Genomic DNA, 13,206 nt, shown 5'->3' with positions numbered 1-13,206 from the left:
GCTGCTGAGCTGGTAATAGAAACTCTAGAAGTCTGAAAGCCCAGCCAGGTTCCTGAGTAGAGAACTGCCTAAATGAAGGATGTGACTTTATCTGCTGAAAATAGGTGCTAGTGGAATGAGGACTATTCTGGACTAACACAGCCCCTGTGCCCCTCAAGGGGTATCTGTGAAGTGAAATATGTGGTGCTGCAGGCTCTTGAATGAGGCACAAAGTCTGCAAGAAAGTTTTGTAGGTTGCCTGGAAGTAAATCCAGGCATGCTCAGATGCAAAGCCATCCCCGGGTCTTCAGCCCAGTGGGGGAGACTGCTGTGTGTAAGCTGAGAGCGTGGTTGGTGTGTGATCCTGCCAAGGCTAATGGTACAGATGGAAGTGTGAACAACAGGTGTGTAGCACTAAATCCTGTGGAAGCTGCTCGAACCTTATCCCTGGTAATGTTCCAGGTGCTGCTAAAACTCCCGGGGTGGGGGCTGTGAGGAGCTGTGTCCGTCATAGCTGCTCTCTGATAACTAACTGTGTCTGTCACTGTAAACTGGTCTGCCAGTGAGACCAAATACAGTGTTGACCTGATCTCAGCTGACCTTTAGCTTGTTGCTTTTGTACGTGGCTGCTGGAGTTCTGACCTTGACTGTTTCCAAGTGCATAAGGAAATCAGAGGGAAGAGAGTACGCCAAGGTACTATTTTAAATCTTATGTGGAACAACTTGCATCTACTATTCTTAGCTTGTTGTATGGTGGGTCAACACATATTTGAGCTGCCCTGCTTACAGCATGACATCAGTTCCCCTTTGCACTAAGTTGGGACTCCTGAGCCTACTCTGAAGCTCACTTGAGACCAAACAAAGAAAGGTACTTCTGATTCATATTGGCTTGACATGTCATGCTGTCTGAGTGAACTTTCTTGGAATATCCCATTAGTATTCACTACTGCCTTGATTCTAAAAGTCTTACCTTTTTTCAGCTTAACTGGATAATAAGGTGAAAGAACTGTGACTGAAAAGGGTGAAGAATTCAGAATAGTGCGTGTAGGCAGCTACAAGGCAATGTTGGTCGTAATATTTTCTTGGACTGAGGAGAGCAGGTAAATCACAAGTCTATATAGACCTGTAAGGTTAAGAATAGTAATGCTTAGCTTCAGTAACGGGGTCTCAGTGCTGAAATAATCTCAGACTTCTCTTGAGTCTCAACAGTATGTCCAGTCAACTACTTTCATAGCAGAAATCCACCTCTAGAGGCGATCTTTTCCTCTAAGATACTATAGGCTAATTTAGATGACACTTGTTTTAAGATAGTGCCAGGCAGTGTAGGTCCCTTGAGGCTGTTTAAGTAGGTGCTGATACCTTTCAGGTGAGGGAGCAACACAGGCAAGATGAAGTGGTGCTCCTGAAGAAGGATTTAAGTTGCTAGAGAGCAGTAAGGGGAGGGCTAGCTTGATATGTGGATGTGAATATAGTAAAATAAAACATTTGTCTAGTTTTACTATGAACAGAGTTGGGTTTAGGTCCTTTTGCTTTACTAGTGAAACCAATAATGGATTGGGCAGTATCTGAAACAAAACTGTCTAGTAATGTATCCATACTTTGTGTGCTTGTCCAAACTTAATTTGTTGTGATGAGAAGTGGAATTATATCCATCACAGCAAAGCTCTTCTGCATCTAAAGAGGGATTGGTTCTAGAATTGCTCTAGGCCCTGCTAGTCATCAGCTCTTGATCCTGAGTTCTTAAGCCACTGTATGTTTAGCGGATAGGTGGTCATGGCATCTCCCTGAAAGCGGGGCAGGGGGGAGAATGCCAAGTACTTTCAGACACAGGAAATGAAATGGGAACGCTGCTGATGAAGTGGGTGTAGCCCAAAATATTTCAGTCAGCATACTTAAAAGAGGGTAGAATGTGGAAATGGCAGTGTCAGCTGTTTTCTTCCCTTGGGGTATGAAGTTTGAAGTCCTCTTATGCAAGTTCTGTTAAGTCATCAGAGTAACAATATGAAAACACTCCAAATGCTAGCCAGAAACAATGAACCTTCCTGGAAATGACAGTATCAGGGAAGAATAAAGCTTCATCTATATCCTAAAAGGAACACTTTCCTCCCCTGGAGCACAGGAATGAACTGCTGGAGCAATTCTACATAAACAGATAAGAAAATGCTGGTTTTCATGTTTGCTTTTATTTGGTAGAGCTCCAAATAAGGAGCTGCTAGAAGCAAGAGATATTTGTGCAGTCTGGAAAAGATATTATGAAGGTCACTGATTCTTCTGCAGTGAAGATGGCCATTTTCTGCTTTGCATTGTTAATGACCTTGCCTTCTTGTTCACATAGTAGTAGGTGCTATCTCAAGGCACATGTTGCTGGACTTCCGGTCAAAATTAAGCTGTGTCTTTTGAGGGCATGCTGAGCAGCAGACAATATCAAGAATAGGAGTTAAAAGAACCTTGCCTGCAGAATTAAAAACTTGATGATTTTGTTCAATTTGTAGTTGGTCCAGGCTGCACTCATGAGTTACTCCTTCACCCTAGCTGTGCCTCACCTTCTGTGAAATAGGACTAAGTTCCTGCAGGATCAAGGATAACTAAAAGTAGGTGAGACCTCCAAGAGGGAATTAATGTGGGGACAGGGAATATGGAGGCTTTGCTGCCTACAGCTGGTGAGAAGCTTATGTGAAATGAAGGTCATACATAACTCTTCCACTGAAGTCTTTTGCTGCAGTTCATACCTTGATAACACTTGGTAGAAAGCTGTCACTTCTCATTCTTTTTAAAGCATTCTCTTCTCATGCTCTTTTTAAAGCAATCTTTGCAAGTGCACTGTCTCCATAGCTTAGCTAAGTAGAGCTTGGCCAAAGCAGTGCTGAAAGCACTCGGATCTGCTGTGAGTTCACTTCTTGTTGTGCCAACACAACTGGGGGGTCAGTGGCCCTGGTTAGAACGTGAGTTCTAGTGTTATCCCTGCTGCTTTCCTGATACACGAGGACAAGGCAGAAGCATTACACCTCAGCCTGGTCTCACTGTCTGTTTCTCTGTTCAGCTATGGTGATCTAATAGGACACTAACAGCAGTTTTAAAAGCAATTAGTCATGCTATTCTGCAGAATTAAAACCCTGCTGCATTAGCCATGGAACTTTCTTGTACTGCCAGTGTGACCAACATGGTAATAACTCGTTGCTGATACCTAGTTAACTGTCTCTGAGTACTAAAAAACTGTAGCTCCAACTGTAGCATCAGTAAGTGTAACATCTTTCTACCTAATGAGGCATTTTCAAGAATTCCTGGTAAAGGATAACCACTTAAACCTAGGAAACCCTTCTGAGGGGATGTGTGTGGGGTTAAACTGGCTAGAAGAAGGCTTGAGGGAGCTTGGTAACTCCATTTGACTGAAGTACCACACTTCTTGACTCAGTCATGCAGACTGTGATCTTCACCTCATCTTCCAAAGAGTCAGATCAGCTTTGTAGGATGCACGAGTGTTCCTGGCTTTATAGTTTCCTAACAGACTTAGAGCTGACTTGCCTAGTTCAAGCAGGTGACACTAGCAAGTGGGATTTGGTCCCAAAACTGAGCAGTAGCTTTCTGTATATACCAATGTGTTCTGAGATGATCTGAGCTTCAGATGATCTTGTCCAAGTACAGTGCTGCCTGTTCAGATCACATCTTCAGTTTGGCTGCTTGTGCTTGGCACTGAGCAGCAGCCTGTCAGTTGGGCCTCATGCATGAGGCCTTGAGAAGTTATCAGGAGCTTGGCCTTCGTCGCAATTACTTCTGGGTTTGCCTTGCCTTAAAGGCTTTGTTAATCTAGCTTTAGAGGTGACTGAAGGAAGATGGCTTCATTTCACCGTGCTTGGTGGCTGTCCTTTGTAAGACCAGGCTTCAGCTTGCATCGAAGTGACGGAAAGGCCTCTTCTGCTGGCTTGGCCCTGGACTGCCCTGCTGGGGTAACTGCATGTTGTACTGTCCTGCTAGCTCAGCCGCACGTAGCATCTGTGCGGGATTGAGTGGTAACTGCAGGGTAGTGGCCTTGAAATCTCCGATAGAATTGTTTTTGAAAAGCTGCTTTGACAAACATATGGCTGCTGGGGCTGCTTTGGAGGCCGTGGCTCTGCAGATGTCAGGGAACAGATGCATGTATTAAAAGCGTGAAAAGGAGCTGGTATTACAGATTCTACTATACTTTTTCAGGACTGTAGCTACCAACAAAAAGTAATTGAACTTTTTGCTGATGTAAATCCCATTTACCTCTAAATTGGGTGTGCTCAAGTCTTTGGGACGCTTGGGCATGAGACTCTACAGAGAAGTTGTGACTAACTTAGTGTAACAACCATGGGAGTACTTCTGAAACTGCTGTCTGAGCTGGTTCAGGTCTGTGAATCTATGTTTTAAGGCTGTAGCACAGCTCCTGACAAATGCCATGACAAGTTCCCCAATTTAGAGCTGTTACTGAAGCTCCAGATTATAGCCTTACTGATCAAGACACTCAGTGTTCTTTGTGCAGGGGAGTGCATGTTGTCTGTAGAAAGCTGAAGTATTAAAACTGATCAGGCTTCATGGGGCTGAGGGTCTGAGGTCTGTACTTCAAGTCTGTTTACTGGTTCATCTCATCGGTAAGAGCTGGGTCTGTTACTCCTTCCTCTGCAGTGTGGACCCTACCGCAGTAAGGCTTCTGAATTTTGCTCTTATTAATCATAGTGATGTGTGGGAAAAATCAGGCTGACACTCCACGCTATGCTAATCCAGGCTAGTGGAGTCTGTGTTGTTCTGGTGGGTCCCACACTTGCTGCTGGTCCTGCTCGTGGAAATTGCTTGTGTATCTGGGTCCTAAAGCTGACTTGCCTGTTCTGGGTGGGAGCAAGGCAGCACAAGCTTCCTGCTAGTGGTGGCTAGCTGCCCATTCAGTGTTAGGTGAAGCAAAACCACTCAGTAACTTCAGGGACTCCTTTGCCAAGAAATTCATGTAATGCTGTCAGCTATTTAACAAGATAAATACTTCATTGGGGCTTTTGTCTTGAGTATTTTGATTCTAAGCCAACAAATCCCTAGTGAAATGGTTTCATGCATAGCTGAGAGCAGAAACAGTCCTCTTGGGTAACTAGATTCTTCAGGATTGGGTTTCTAAATATCACCAGCTTTCAGAGTAGTGCTTGCTCCTGCATGAACAGGGCAAAAATATCACATTCTGTAAGTTCTGACACTTTAAATTAGCAGCTTCCCTGTGGTAGGGAGGCTTGTAAAGCAATTCTCATGCAAGGGTTTACATGGGAATCTGATGGTAACTGCCCTATGGAGACTGGGGTTCTTGTATTGGGCTGGTTTGTTTGAAACAAGCTCTTGTGCTATTCCTGAGCGCCCTGACAGCTCTGGAGGACTGCTTTGCTCTTGGGTAGGCTGGGAATGCAGCAGTGCTGGCATGCACTTTCTTATTTAGGGCACTCAAATTCTTGAATTCAGTATTCATGGAAGTGCACGAGCCCCTACAACAAATCTTGGGAAACAGGGGAGGTGCTGAGAGGAGCATGAACTGCAGAAGTGATGGATCTAGAGTTCTCGGTTGTTGGACAGCATCACACATTGAAACTTGTCTTTGATGTCAAAGCAAACAAGAGACTGTTCCAAGAGTTTACAGTAAAAAAAATTGGTACTTTTGTCTGTGTGATGCAGTGCTTCTGCATGTGCTTCAGTAAGCAGGAGGTGGGTAGGGCAAGCAAACAAGCCAGCACGTACCTCTTTCTGGATCTTGTGACATCATAAGCTGCGCAGTTGAGCTAGTTACAAGAAGCTAGTAGGAAAATTAATACTTATTAGTCTTCATTAGATGAGTACCCTATCATACCCTTCCTTCTCAAGGTCTTGACTTATGGAATTAGTATGGGAAGCTGCAACTCAGTTGCTTTCACTTGTCTGGACAGTACTGCTGTTGTTCTTTTGGTCAGACTGACCCATGGCTTGAGTGTCAGTGTTCTCATGGGGAGCGGGGGGGGTGCATGCCCAATCCACTCTGCTGGAAGAGGGGATGATCAGCCTCCCTGAGCATCACAAACAGCTGCATACAGCATCAAGCACTCCCTGTTTCTCAAACCAGTATTCACTGATCAGTGTGGGCTGATCTAGTGCAGATCCAGACTGTGTAGTTTATCTGCGTGTTACTTCTGCATTCAGTAGAGTGGAGTTCTGTTTGACAGGAGTGTAGAAATCCTCAAGGATGTTGGCATTAGGAAAAAGTGCCAAACTGATCCCTCTGCAATGGGGAGTCCTCAGTGTCTACAGCTTTGGTAGTCGCTGACTTCGGTTATTTGGTGGTCTTGTGAACATCAGCAGAAATGCTAAGCTGGTTATCCTGATCTCATGTATGTTCTTAGCTTGAGACCCTTAGTGAGACTGCTGCAAATAGGGTCATCTGAACTGCATAAATTTTACCCAAACGTTCTAAAGATCTGGCAGCTTCTCAGGTGGATGTGAAGTCATGTAATCCTGCAGCCAAACTTCAAACCATCTTTAGATGTTGATAAGGTTCTCTGTAATTGAGTGGTCAAAGACTCTAGCTGCTTGACTACTTGCTGTGATCAGTAGCTCTCCATGATGAGTTGGACCTACAGACATGCTTGCTTAATTCTGTTGGAGTTCATGTAGCACAACCAGATTGCAAAATGAATCGAGATCTGTGAAATATAGGTCACACTAAGACTTGAGGATGTCAACAGGCTCATTTCCTTGTCTTGCTCTGGGAATCACCTCTATCATATTTCAAGAGGTCATAACTCAGTGAAGGCATGATTCATGTGGCATTTAATGTGCATAACGTTAGTCTGAAACAGCAACAGAGCTTACATGTTGCAGATAGACTGCTCTGGTAAGTTAATACAAGGTTAAACAGGCAAAAGCTGTTCCCTTGCAAACTCTGGTTAGAGGAGAAAGTCTAAAAGGTGGGAACTCTTTCAGGCTGATGGAGATGTAGAGCTGCTGATGTGCCTCTTGAACCTGGTGACAACCAAGCTGTTCCTGGCCAGAGCTGCAAACACTAATTCCTTGCTGTCCAGCAAAACAAGTTGCTAATTAGCTTCCTATCAAGCTTTCTCATCCTGTCAAAACAGTGTTTGTCTTTCCTCAGAAGAGGAGGTGGGGGTTGTGATGGTGTTACTAGCCTTTAAAAGGGCCTGCTCTGAACTGCAATTTCTTCACTGGCTTAATCTAAGACTGGACAGGCCACTCAAAGCAACAGCTTCTTCGCAGCTCAGGCTACTGAAACTTCCCCCTGCACTGAGAAGTTACTCTTCATGGTTTCTTTCCTACCTGCTAGTTTCAGTGAATGGTACTGGCGTAACAGTAGGTTTCTGACTTGCCTCTGGGTCAAAACAGTTTGGGGTTGAATGTCTCTAGGTCAGAGTATGCTCAAGTGCTTTTGTGTTTTGAAAGCTGCAGAGGTTCTCCAGCTGATGGTGCTAACAGGCTGTCCCTCTGGAGGAGCTCTTGGGCTGAAATGGCTGTAGGTTTCCTGTCAAACTATGGAACTGAGTTGAAACTTGAGACATAGTTAAAGTAGCCTCACAACAGTCACAACTGGACAGGCTTTGCTCTGGAAAGTAGGTATTTGAAACTCTTCTTTGGTAAGCCTCTGTATTGAGGCAGGCCAAGGCTTTGTTCATGGGACACACTGCTCCAGGTCAGACCCATTTCAACTTGCTTTCAGCTGCTTATTCATAGGAATCTGGTATTTGCTGGGTAAATACTGGGTGTACTCAGAGCATGCACAGTTTCCTTGTGGGTACACTTGGAACCTTTTGGGGGATTCTTTTTTTCTTTGCAGTTGTCTGTCGACAAGAAGCTTGGGTTATGAGAGCTGAAGGGAAGGTGGTGATACAGAGCAGATGCAATCAGTTGTAATATTTATCACTGGCAGAAAGTGGGAGTTGTGATGAGAACAGGAAATATGCCGAAATCTGTATAACTATGCACTTTGAAAGCACTCCTGTTCTCTGCATGCAGTTGAGCTAAACGGTTAGGAAGGCACTGAGACTTCACATGTGGTTAACTGTGGATGTAAAACAGCTTGTCTTGGTGCTCTCGCAGTGGTTCTGTGCTTCTGCACAACTCCAGAGATTTGGTGCTGGGGAAATGGGATGGTACTTCTGATCGTGGGTGATGCTACCTGTTTGCACTGTTCGGCATAGCTGGATTCGAACAGTCTTCTCATGAAGAATGTGGCCTGTAGCCTGATGACCTGGAATGATGTGGGACGAGGGCAGTAAGGCAGCTGGGATGGGGTGTGGGAAGTGGCAAACATTAGGTGTTGCCTCTGTGTTTGGATCAAACTGTCGAGACTCTGGTGGTAAGTACCTGTTTGCAGCAGTGACAGGGAGTTGCTTTGAGCCTCTGAAGAGGCAGCCTGTGCCCAGAGAGTGGCTGCTACCAAATAACTGCCCTGTGGCAGGCTGCTTGCCTAGCAATTCAAAGGTTTTTTTCAGAACTGCTCTGAGATGCAGTATTAATGGCTTGGTAACAAGTAAGATAGAAACTCTGTCTGCCTTGTGATGTGAAGGACTGACATATAGAACTGTTTCCCATTATGGCTTATGCGGGGCACTCTACCATCTCTATATTGTATTGAGAGTCTAAAGTTGCTACCTTGTGAACTTGGGAGAGGAGGAAGGAGCTAAAGGTCAACCTCAGTTACCTCCATGAACTGAGTAATTGTTGTTTTAATAAACAAAGCCCTAATAACACCAATTAGTGTGCTGGCTGTTCTACACTTGCCTCACCCTAGCAAGATGTGTATAACATCCACACATAGTGGAAGTGCTGGAGGGCCTGCTGGTGGGGAGGATGCTTGTGTCACCAATATCCCTTCTCCAGGGAGTCTCAGACAACTTAAGATCCTGCTGAAGGAGCTGCTGACTGACAAACTGACCAATCGTGCTGTGGTGCATGCAGTTGATAACTTTCCACCATGGGAAGGAGTCACCACCTGCCTGTGCTGATGGTGGTTGCAGATCAAACCCACCCTCTGGAACGGGTACGGCTGGTCCATGAGCATGTTACTAACTCTGACCTCCTCTTCCAGTTGCAACCTGCCTCCAGGTGGATCCCAGTGAACAACCTGCAGCATCCTTAACTCTTCGCACTCCTGCACTTAAGCCACAATGGCAGGTCGAGGTGGAGCTGCTCGACCGAATGGACCAGCTGCTGGAAACAAAATTTGCCAGTTTAAACTTGTTCTCTTGGGAGAGTCAGCAGTGGGGAAGTCCAGCCTCGTTCTGCGCTTTGTGAAGGGGCAGTTCCACGAGTACCAGGAGAGCACGATTGGAGGTGAGAGCCAACTCCTAGCCATAGGCATTTGATGCTGCCCTCACTAATGCGGTCCAGCAGTATCAGAAGTATTAATGGCTATTTCAGTCCGGTCTGGGGTTTTTGCTATAAATAGTCAGACAGCTAATGCTTTAACTCTTGGTTTACAACTTCTTCGTTGGTGTGAAGATCAGTGCAGCAGAGAATAATGCTATGGCAACTGTGCGTACTGCCTCTAAGGCGTCTTCACTTTCAGTGCTTGAATTCCTACTTCTAATTGGAACCGAGGCCTTCAGCTTGGTTTATAGCCCTTAATTATCTTTTCAAACCATGACCTGGGATTTTGGGGCTGTTTGTAGCCTGATACTGTTAACTATTTCCACAGCTCTTTCAGGCCTGGTAGTTCCTTAACTTGAAATCATTAGCTTGATGTAACCAATCAGTCAGCACCCAGGTCTCTGGGCAGTAATATTAGGAGGTGTGTACTGAGAAGAGGCTTGATTTGTCCCTATAGTAACCCATGCAGGGAGTATGTATAGCATATGGGCAAGCAGGGCTTAATGCTCTGCTGCAGAGGGTGAGGTGGGCACTCTGCTGTACCCAAGGCTGGTTGCCTTTATCCTAGTTGTAATGTGTGGTATTATACTTGCTGGAACAAGAAAATAACTGGCTCCTAAATCGGAGTGCAGTGTACTTGAGCTGACTTCAGTGCTTTGGCACTGGCGCTCTGCAAAGCTAATCCCGGCGATGCTGCAGCTGAGCTGTATGGTCTGTGAGGGGAGGCTGCTGGGGAGGACTGGCAGTGCTGCTGCTCTGGTGGCTGGCTGCTGCCCAGGGTCTCAGGGCCACCTTCCTGTTGGCTCCTTGGTGGCTCTTGGGTTCCTGTGTGCAAGGAGATTGGTCATACAGCAGAGCTGCAGCTTCCACAGCAAGTGGCCCCGCAGTGGCCTCTGGGGCTTCTGCTACTCCCATGCAAAAGCAGAACTGCTTCAAGCTCCTGGCCCTTGCTGCAGGGGCTCTCCAGCTGGAGGTAAGGCAAACATGTTTTTTGTCTTTCAGCTGCCTTCCTAACACAGACAGTCTGTCTGGATGACACAACGGTGAAGTTTGAAATATGGGACACAGCAGGACAAGAGCGATATCACAGCCTGGCACCAATGTATTACCGAGGTGCCCAGGCAGCCATTGTTGTCTACGACATCACTAACACAGTGAGTACTGCGTAGGGCTGTGAGTGTTCACTGGGGAGGGGGTGTCTGCTTGCAGCTAACGTTTCCCCGTTTGCTGGGAGAGTCTCTGGGTTCAGAGTCCCTGCAGATGCCTGCTTGCAGGTACTGAGTTACTTGAAAACTGCTAATGGCCTCTTCCTCAGTTCTGACCAAGGCTGTCTAAGCTGATAAAGGATCCTGCTACAAAGTGCTGTAGAGGCAGAACACTTCTTACAGGAAAGACTTGTTCTAATCATATCTTCACTGTGGATTAATAAGAGGCTGCTCTTCCTGACTGCTGCCTCCTGTTTGCTTCCAGGACACATTTGTACGAGCCAAGAACTGGGTGAAAGAGTTGCAGAGGCAGGCTAGCCCCAATATTGTAATTGCACTAGCAGGAAACAAGGCAGACCTTGCTACCAAGAGAGCTGTGGACTTCCAGGTGAGTGGGAATCCAGATCAGTTGTTACCTGAGCAAGTCAGGAAAGCAGTTTTTTTGCTTAAGTCGGGGGAAATGGCAGCTATGTGCAAAATGCTTTGAGGGAGAGTGGAAGTCAAGATTTATGCTGCTGAGGACCCCAGGATGCCACTGAAAGGGAACTATCGCCTGCCTTTACCATGTACTTCTTTCACAGCACTTGTAGCTCTTGTCTGTAACAATTGTGACAAATGTGGGCAATAAGGCCCACAGAGCACAAGCTTCCATCTTCATTCTTTTCTGGTGCCTCACTCCTCTAGGGCTGTCTCCAGCAGTGTATGAAACAGCATCTTTTAGATACAAGACACATGAAGAATCATTCCCAGCTTCTCTATTCTTCACAGCTCTTGCCTTGTCTAAGGTAGACTTTCAAGGAGAAGCTCTTATCTCAGACTTCTGCACAGGATTGCTTGTGGCGCATTTACAGCGTGTATCGCTCACTCAGCTAACCAAAGTACAAGGTGTAGTGCTGCTCGTGACATGCTGTGTCTACAGATGGCTCTCAAACAGTCTGTGCTGCTGTACCCCAGCTGGGACACCAGCCATGCATGTCTCCCAGCTGTCCTGGCCAGGCAGGGTCAGGGGACTGGGATGGGAATGTCTGGCCTGGGGTGGGACAGAGTTTCTTCAGTGTTCAGTTCACCAACAAGCGAAGCATGTGAAGCCTGCTTAGCTCCTCCCTTTGGCAGGATGCCTTTACCACTCTACTGTGATTGTTTGTAGGATGCACAAACATATGCAGATGACAACAGCTTGCTGTTCATGGAGACGTCGGCAAAGACAGCGATGAATGTGAATGAAATCTTCATGGCAATAGGTAACAGCTTGTGTGCAGAAGGATGGCTGGAGTAGCTCTGAGCACCAGCAGTGCAGCCTACTGGAAACTGTGGGAGCTCCTGTGTCAGCCGGGGTCTGGAGGTTCTTACTGGAGTAGAGGACCAGTTTGCTATACTTTTGGGAACAGTCAGTCCCTGAGTATTTGGAGCCTTTGCCTTGCAAAGCCTGTTCCCTCTCTCCCTTTGTCTGGGCTGGTGAGTCAGGAAGGAGCAGGACTGACAGCCAGAACTAGGAGTGAATTTATTTGCTGTACTTGTGCTGCTAGCAATGTCCAATCCCAAACTCCTTAAGAGGTGAGGGCTTGGGCCAAAGCAGGACTGAGCCCAGCCTGTGGTCTGCAGTGAGGAGGAGGTTGGCCTCTGGAGGAGCCTACTAATGTCTTGTTTCTTTCTAGCCAAGAAACTGCCAAAAAATGAACCCCAGAACATTCCTGGTGGCCCAGGTAGGAATCGGGTGGTTGACCTTCAGGAGAGCAGTCAGCCTAGCAGGAGCCAGTGCTGCAGCAATTGAGCAGCCGTTCCCGCCTGACAGAGCCCTCGAATGACGTGACTGGAATCCAAGCTAACAATCGCACTTACCGTAGAGCGGCTGCTGCCGGTGGCTGCTGTGATTTCTCCATCCCTTTCTGATCATAGGCTGGAGGGAGTTCTTCCACCTGCACCTTTCTGTACAAATACTAATTCAATTCTAAGTCTTAAGTCACTTTTTTAATATATGAACTTCTGCTCTTCCCTCTTCTGGTGGTGGTGGATGCATGACCTGGTGTCTGCCCAGCCGGCTCATCCCTTCCCACGGGTGAGGGCCAGCAGCACCCAGGTCCCACAGTACTGTAGCTCACTATTGGAAACAAAGGGATCTTGAGACTAGCCAACCTTGTTTAAAATTACCCATATGTAAAAGCTAAGGCTAATACCAGTATGATATGCCTAGAACAACCACTAAACTGTAGCATTATAGTGACAAACTCTGGCTTTTCAGCCACTTATTGACCAAATCAATTATGAGTATTCTGGGGTGGGGCAGAGGGAAGCAAAACTGGTTTCTTCTGTATTTTGTATTGTATGTTTCTTCATGTAACCAATCAGTATCTTGTCAATATAGTACATACAACTAGCTGCCTGTTGTCTTTATTTGTGTTGGACTCTAGCATGCCAACTCTTTTTTTCTATCTCCAGTTCTGTCGTAATGCACTAATCCTGTTGCAACTTTTGCAAAAATCTTGTATAGAAAATTGTCCATTTTTTGATGGTTGTGATGCCACTAATGTTGTTAACCCTACTCAAGTGTGGATACACATGGTTTACTGATGTACAGAGGTAGGGTGGGGGAAACCTCGGATAACTTGTCAGTGGAAACAATATATATTGCAAAAGCCTGTAACTCCACAGAGTATGAAGGGGGGTATTAAAATGGCTTCTG

General features: G+C 46.1%; 1 protein-coding gene across 1 annotated transcript; it reads left to right on the top strand.

The window, feature by feature from the left end:
• Positions 1 to 9,119: 9,119 nt before the first annotated feature.
• On the top strand, positions 9,120 to 12,297 carry RAB5C (RAB5C, member RAS oncogene family; the record flags this gene model as incomplete). The annotated part of the gene is made up of 5 exons (XM_082010721.1): positions 9,120 to 9,285; positions 10,324 to 10,475; positions 10,792 to 10,914; positions 11,674 to 11,767; positions 12,182 to 12,297. The coding sequence occupies 5 exons, from the start codon at positions 9,120 to 9,122 to the stop codon at positions 12,295 to 12,297; spliced, it is 651 nt and encodes a 216-aa protein (XP_081866847.1).
• Between the last annotated feature and the right edge of the window lie 909 nt (positions 12,298 to 13,206).

This window comes from Phaethon aethereus (genome assembly GCF_964289735.1).
Source record: "Phaethon aethereus genome assembly, chromosome: 25".
NCBI classification, from domain to species: Eukaryota; Metazoa; Chordata; class Aves; order Phaethontiformes; family Phaethontidae; genus Phaethon; species Phaethon aethereus.
Note: the sequence above shows the minus strand (reverse complement) of the source record. Positions and strands in the feature narration are given on the sequence as shown.